This window comes from Symphodus melops (assembly GCF_947650265.1).
Source record: "Symphodus melops genome assembly, chromosome: 8".
Taxonomy (NCBI): domain Eukaryota; kingdom Metazoa; phylum Chordata; class Actinopteri; order Labriformes; family Labridae; genus Symphodus; species Symphodus melops.
The window spans coordinates 14,665,171-14,672,872 of NC_136698.1; the positions used below are offsets into that span (position 1 = coordinate 14,665,171).

Genomic DNA, 7,702 nt, shown 5'->3' on the forward strand with positions numbered 1-7,702 from the left:
TGTGTGGACCTTTCTCTTTTTGGTCTGCTTTTTGGTCGGTTTAGAATTTCTGAATTAGTAAAAGAAGGACGTAGATAGCAGTGTCAAGCTGGGCATGTAACTGTAATTTTCTTTCTAAGTTCAAATACTTTTTTGCAAATTCAATGGCATTCAATGGCAAGATCTTTATGTACTATCTCTCCCAGTCTGCAGCTCTGCAACGGCATGTCAGACTAAAACGCCATTTTATATAAAGTGCCTAATACTACATAAATAAAGAGAGTGATATGATGACCAGCAGTCACAGGTTCCTTCTAAAGAGCTATATATAGTGTACTCTAAAGCTTTTTGATTCCATTACACAAGCACACAACAAAACACATAGTACAGTAGAGCATCTATCTGTACAGGCTATTAAACTGTATATTAATCTTCTGAAGAAATATAAATCCTTTATCATAGAGAGAGAAAACATGGTCACAATAAAGGTCATACTTAACCCTGTATACGATCTCATGTAGTTAAAGTACATCCTGTATGTGGGCTTGAGTGTACTGAATGCATTTGTTCCATAGAGACAGTGTATGTATCCAGGGATAGACACACTGATTAAGTCTGGCTGCTGATGCCTAGATCCTATCTTCACAATGTACTGTTTTATTTTTTTTCCTTGAAGGAATAGATAAACCTTTTGTATTTTTTTGCAAATGCACTTTTTTATTTTCATGCAATGAAAATGACAAGATGATAACTACTGCTCTCATGTCTGTACAATAAATCTGGAGCCAGAGCCAGCCACCAGTTAGCCGAAATTAGTTTAGAGATAGGAAAAAGGGAAACAGCTAAGCCCGCTTGTCAATACTAAAATCAATATATCAGGAGCTCTACTGGTTACAAAAAGAAACCTTTGTCGCACATTTTTTGAGGAGAGAATTTTTGTTTTACTTTTTTTTTTGCCTGTTCTGTTACAATCCTCTGTTCTGTTTCTTTGGCTCTGACATTTTTAGATCTCAGACAAGTTTGCCTTAAGTCTGAGGATAGGTAATTATTACAAATGGGCCAAGTCAAGTCATTTACCCTTCTCTATCCTTTAGGCTAAGTTAAGCTAAGCAGCTAGAGTTTTCTTATTTTTTTATTTTACTTATTTAAATATTTACGAGTCTTTATTTTCAATGATAGTGAAAAGGCGAAGACTCGGAATTCTGAGAAAAAGTCACAATTCACCAAAACAAGTCTCAAACCCCCCCAAGAAATGTCATTGGCCCTAATCCTCCATTTCCCTGTAACGTTTGATTTTAAAATGTTTTTCTTTTTAATGATTGATGATAAAAAAAAATTCTAGTATTCCTTTAATTTACGTATGGTATTTTTTTGGCATTATGCAGCACCCTTGTTTTTTCTGAAAAGACAGTGTCAGTCAAATCCAGATCAGTGCCCCTTTATAGCATGCATGTTTAAAAAATAGTCTCCTTGGGTTTTTTAGAGTTTTTTCTTCATTTCCCAGAGTCAGTAAAGACAGACCTTCCAGGTAGGGGAAAAGGAGGTCATACGGTTGTCAAGACAACAGCCAGTGCTGGCCCATTGAGGAAAAAAGCTTGAAGAAGAATATACAGAGGGAAAGGAAGGGGAACATCTGAATGAAATGAAGCATAGCGTCACATCTCTGAATATAGAGTGTGCTACGATCGCACACCTGTCAGGGCTTTACTAGTGCTCTAGGAAATACTCTATTTTACCTTCAGTGGCTCACACTGGCTGCACACAACTGCTGCATGAATCAAACATTTTCATACTGATCACACATTGAATACATCTAGAAATTAAAACATCATAGAAGAGGGGTTACTTGGAACTATATCTTTTTTTCTGATATAGTTTCCGTTGATGTTTAAAGCACATTTTAAACCTAAGGTGGTTATTTTGTGTTATAACATGGGCCGAATAAATGTCATCATCATTTTTATAGTTGGTTCTTTTCTGTCTGTGCATCTGACATCCTAAAATCTATCAGTCTGCCATTTTGAAATGTGACCATCTCTATTTCTTTCTTTCCCTCCAACAGAGATCTGTCTGCTGACCCGTGGCAGACGGACAGCCAGCGTGCAAGCAGACACCTACTGTCGCCTGTACTCCCTCTCTGTGGACAATTTCAATGAGGTGCTGGAGGAGTATCCCATGATGAGGAGGGCTTTTGAAACGGTTGCCATCGACAGATTGGACAGAATAGGTAAGACTGGCGCGTGGATTGACAGAAAACTCCACCACCTTTACTTGATTTGTGTTTAACTCTTTATAGGGCAAGTGACTATTTTTGGTAATTTCTGTAAACATTACATATGGCCACCCTTCTGCACCTCAGTAAGGTTGAGAAGCATGTGATCCTCACTCAGCCAGTCAGAAGAGATCATCCTACTTCACTGATCTCACCATTGTGGCATTTGAACCAAATATGGTAACTTTGTCAATGTTTATTACAATTACAATTTTTGAAAAATGTTATAACGGAAATAAAGTTCTGTTATTTCCCTGAATAACACTATGAGGTTGAATTTTTGAATTTCAAAGTATTTCAATGAGTGCCCTGTAAAAAGTTAATACTGAACTAGAATTTATTATGATCAGTCTGTTAGAATGTTAAATCTAGAACTTTGTATAAATTGAAAGATGAAGGTCTCTGGTTTAATTTGACACACACTTAGAATATTGTTTTATTCTGACCTTATGTCTTCAGTTTGCTGATTTGAAATAAGGTCAAATTATTTTGTCTACAAAAGAAAAAACAAACACATGCAAACATCTAATATCTTAATGCTTTTTTGAGTCCTTTTTCTTAATACTAGCATATTCAAACATGAAACCGTGGAGATTCAGATTCACAAGACAACAAGTCATCAAGTCTATGTCCAGTCAACATGTCCATGCATTTTCAGCCTTTTATTTATAATTTTTTTAATTTATTTATTCCTTTATTTTTCATCCTGACTTTACCAAATGTGTCTTGGAGATGTATTCCAAAAAATAAGCATCACGCCTCATTGTTAAAATTCAACAGTATTGTTTCTTTATAAGCAGAAGTCTTCATCATAAGATCAAATGAAGTGTAAAGAAAATGTCTTCATCCATTAACATGATGTCTATGTCGAAACACGGTGGTTACTGACAGCTGTGATGTACCGTTTGTATTATCCTAGCAGTGACAGTGTGTGGAGGAAATGAGTAGTGGCTGAAAATGTATTCATGGCTGAGAATCATTCATTATGTCTGTTCTTGAATGTAAATTGTTCATGGTATTGAAGTGCATCATGTGGATACGCGTCACTTAGCAAAATTGTAACTTGATATATTAATCCATGGAATAAGGTGAAGAAAGCTGCCTGGAAAGGATAATCTTCGGTTTCTCTGAACCTCCTCTAGATTAACCCTCAAAATTAAAGATTTGTTCAAATGACTGCTCATTAGATAATTGTTCTTTTTTTTTGGTGTGACGAAATCACCCACACAAACATGCACAGAGGGCCCTTAGTGAGTGAATTGACATTTTTCTACACAATGCAAATTTACCTTTTCCTTCTCAACATGCTTTTTATGAAATATACTCTTTGGTCCCAACCTTCCTCTCCAGCAGTGAGCAAATGCAGACTGGCCTTTAGCATCATCATCTCCATCATCGTCCTCCCCATCATCATTATTACATTGGCTGACTGCTTCAGATAGAAAGCACTTGCTCATCCACCTCACAACAGGAGTAGAAGTCCCCTTGACGCAGAATATCAGAGACTTAAATTGCAGAGGTTTTCAATTATAACTTAAAAGCTCTCAACAGCAGCCCGCAAAAAAAAGGCTCAGTTTTGTGTTTATGCCACTGTGTTGTCACAAAGCTAAGATGGTGCTATATCTATTTGGCTTCAAATCAATTACCCATTGACTTCTGAAGTTGAAGCAATTGTACACATGGTGCACCCAGCTGTTGATGCTTGATCGAGTGTGCTGTGATTGCCAAGAGTTCACTTTCCTGTACATATAAGACTAAATTACACATCTGGACCTGCAATTAGAAGGCATTGGGTGACTGTGGGTCAGTGGTAGAGAAGTTTGTTTTACAATTGGAAGGCTGGCGGCTAAATCCCATCTACTGCGGTTCACATGTTGAGGAAATTCTTCAGCAAGTCACAGAATCCAAAATTGAGTGTGTGATTAGTTAATACTGATAGACACATCCTCTCTCATCAATGTATGAATGGGGGAATGTGGGATGTATGGACTAGAAAAACCCTATGTCTGTACAGCCAATTTACCATTTATCTCCATTAATGTACAGGTGTTCACAGAAGCACACTATGTATTGCAATTGATCAAAAACTTTAAACAGGTGGAAGTTTGACAATTTCCTGTAATACATGTATAGTTTGACATGCTGTCAGTTCTTAAGTAAAAATGGAGCTGAGCTGAGGAAGTTGTGTACATGTTTTAGGCATCCACCATCTTATTCAGAGGACTGTGCGTCAGGTTGTGTCTGGTATTGTACACTTACTGTACAGTACAGCGGTCAAGAATAGACGGATAGATACACAAACTCATACAGCTGTTCTTTCAATGCAAAAACTCAGACAAACACGCACCCACATACGCACTTGCCTACACACACTTTCTCTCTCTCACACACACACACACGCGCGCACACACACACACATCTGCAAGAACAAAAACATAGATCTGATCAAATACATAAAACCCGTAAAATAAGAGCAAAAATAAACAAAAGTCTTAGCAACTGAAATGCGCCATTAGTTGTTGGCAGTTCTGAGTTGATTGCATAAAAACACTGGCTAGCAAACCCACTGGCCAATTCCTCTTAACAGAGATCCAGTGAGAAAGATCAGACACTCTATTTCTCTTTCTATCTGAGTGTGTTTGTGCAAGTGTTTGTCAGTGATGGATTTTGCACGTTGAGGGAATGACAGATCGTTCCATTTTTAGCCTACTGTATCCACTGCGGCCAGAAATAGCTAGAGGATAAAGTCATACATTAAAGACATTATTTCTTTGTAAAAAAAAAAAAAAAAAAAAGAAGAAAAGAAAAAAAAGACTGGCAATAAAAGATGGTATGCCAATGCCCCACTGAGAAAATTTTGTTCAAACAGCCACAGATGATTCATTAATAAATGATTAACCTTTAATTTAGCTACAATGCTAATTTGTGTCTCCATTTAATTGCAGGCAAGAAGAACTCCATTCTAATGCACAAAGTTCAACATGACCTGAACTCAGGTGTCTTCAACAACCGTGAGAATGAGATGATCCAAGAGATAGTAAAATATGATCGGGAGATGGTTCAGCAAGTTGATGTACCAAGACAACGGGCCTTGTCCATGACTCCTTCAGATTCTTCCAACCAGCCTCTAAATTCCGCAATTGCTACTTTGCAGCAGGCTGTAGCCATGAACTTTTGTCCGCCAATGCAAGGGAACTCAGTAGGATCTGGGAACTTTCAGTCTCCTAGGATGGTTAGGAGATTCCAGGTTATGGAAAATGTATCCAGCCCTGTCTCAGCCTCTCCTTTGCAGTCCCAGCTCTTTGCTTCCGGTGCCTTTGCTCCAATCCTATCCACACCCCCTATTCAGAGCCCACTGGCAGTTGGAGGACGATCATTCCAGTATGGAGCTAGTGGCATGACTGGTCCAACCTCAGGCTCCCAGCTCTCTCTTGCCCAGCAGCACATTGCCAGCCCTGCGAATCGGCCCAGTACACATAAGAGTACCCATTCCTTACAAATGGACAGTCTGAGCCAAGATGCGAGGACACTGTCTGCCTCTCAACCCTCACTGCCTCATGAGGGGGCGCAACTAGGTGCCCCTAGTCCACCCCAGTCCACACGAGTCTCCTCTACTTCCATTGGACCCACTCAGACCCCATCAGCTCTCACTGGCATCCGCAGCGCTATACCACATAGGGTGGTACTCCCCCACCAGATGTCCTTCCCTATAGTGTCTCTGCCTGGTTCCATGCAGGGTTTTGGGTCTGGTGCAGGACTGGCTGTAGACGGCTTGGGAACAGGCCCTGGGGACTCGGGCCTACCCAAGAAAGATTCTGTAGTGAGCCTTCCGGAGACAGAACATGTCAAAGTTAGATCCAGGCTATCTTCAAACTTGTGATTTTCATGAAATTCTTTTGGAGAAGTGACTCAATCAGGGGCTTGACTGCTAGAGGGTGATTTATGTTCTTTCTCTTACAGTTTTTCTTATCTGTACTTACTCCAGTTTGACTATCCGAATGTATGAATGTTGAGTGAGTGGCAGCAGGGAGAATCTAAAGGGAGACTGTTCTTACATTATTCAGTCTGTATGTTGACTTTTGAATCTGCAGCTTTGAGATAATTCTACTTACAAAGTAGTTGCACAAATCAGTAGTGATACAGTAGCATCTTCCTTACTCTGACCCCTTTATGTAGTTTATTTCACAACATGTTGGTATATATGCTTCATTAACCCATCATTCTACTCATTTTATGAAAACCTTGGGTCAGATGGGGCTAAAAGAAAATCAGGGACCTACTTTAGATTTCAGAAGTTGATATGTAAATGCAGTTACGTTTTGCTGTGAGATTTGAACATGTGTTTTTTTCTTTTGTTTTGTAAGTGTTCCATTGACCAAATGTGTAAGCACAACATGTAGTTATATTATCTAAGATATAATATGATATAATTAGAAGAAAACATCATTCCACTTTGTTCCCTCTAAATTATAAGACATAGTTCCCATTAGACTTAATAAACTATCAAATTAAAATGGTATTTGTAGAATCTAGTCTTCCTGTCTTTAATATGCCCAAAACATAAATACATCAGCCCACTTAAATTTGAAACTGTCGGACAAATTGTCTGGTTCCAGTCAGGCATCAATGTCTTAAGGGGATGCATTCATTTTAAGCCTAAGCTACATGAAATAATATTTTTTATTTCTTAACAGAGGTACACATAGCTGAGGACACTGTGAACAGTTTACCCTTTTTCATCTCTTTGATCCATCACTTGAATTATTTCTATGTAGGCTATAGCAAAAACTCACTGTAATCCCCAGAACAAAAAGGCAAGTTAACAGACTAAATCAGGGAAAATTAATTGACTTCCTAGAAACAGCATATTTAACTCCTAAAGCAATTGTTTTATGGACTTTAAACACAAAATTGTAATATCTCCCATGTTGTATTGTAAGAATACGTTTTATTCTCACACATGTTAATTCACTGCCCAACGATTACAAAGAACTTTATTTGACTCAAAATCTGAATCCATTAAAACCTGCATATTCAAATTATAAATCCATTTTTTTTTACAAACCTCACGTTTCACCATGCTGGTCAGTCGATACTAACACTACTGCAAAGTTCAGCCCCAACTGTAAATGCTACAGATCGACCACCTAGGACAGTGAAGAACCTTTGCAGGATGTGTATTACTGTGTGCCTCTGTCATTAAAGCGTCTATAAGAATTCATTGGATGCCAATGATTTGTGTCTAAAGCATTAAGAAAGGAACCTCTTCTCACCTCATCTCACCAAAGCCTGAACCATTACTGGGTAATGAGAGTGGAAATTGGAATCCCTATTGCCTGTTTAAGACTTCTATTATTCTCCTTGAATTAGATTTTATTATACAGTACCAATGATGAGTTCATTCTCTATGATCATTCTGCAGTTTTCATTTGTTTAGTTTCAGTTCCTGCT

At 38.3% G+C, this 7,702-nt stretch overlaps 1 protein-coding gene across 1 annotated transcript in view; it reads left to right on the forward strand.

Moving 5' to 3' along the window:
- Positions 1–7,464, forward strand: part of hcn2b (hyperpolarization activated cyclic nucleotide-gated potassium channel 2b) — a 35,330-nt gene extending 27,866 nt beyond the window's left edge. The window contains exons 7-8 of the mRNA XM_079350271.1: positions 2,042–2,206; positions 5,197–7,464. Coding sequence (XP_079206397.1) covers positions 2,042–2,206; positions 5,197–6,131 — 1,100 coding nt within the window. The 3' untranslated portion in view covers positions 6,132–7,464. The remainder of the gene's footprint in view (positions 1–2,041; positions 2,207–5,196) is intronic.
- The last annotated feature ends 238 nt before the right edge of the window (positions 7,465–7,702 follow it).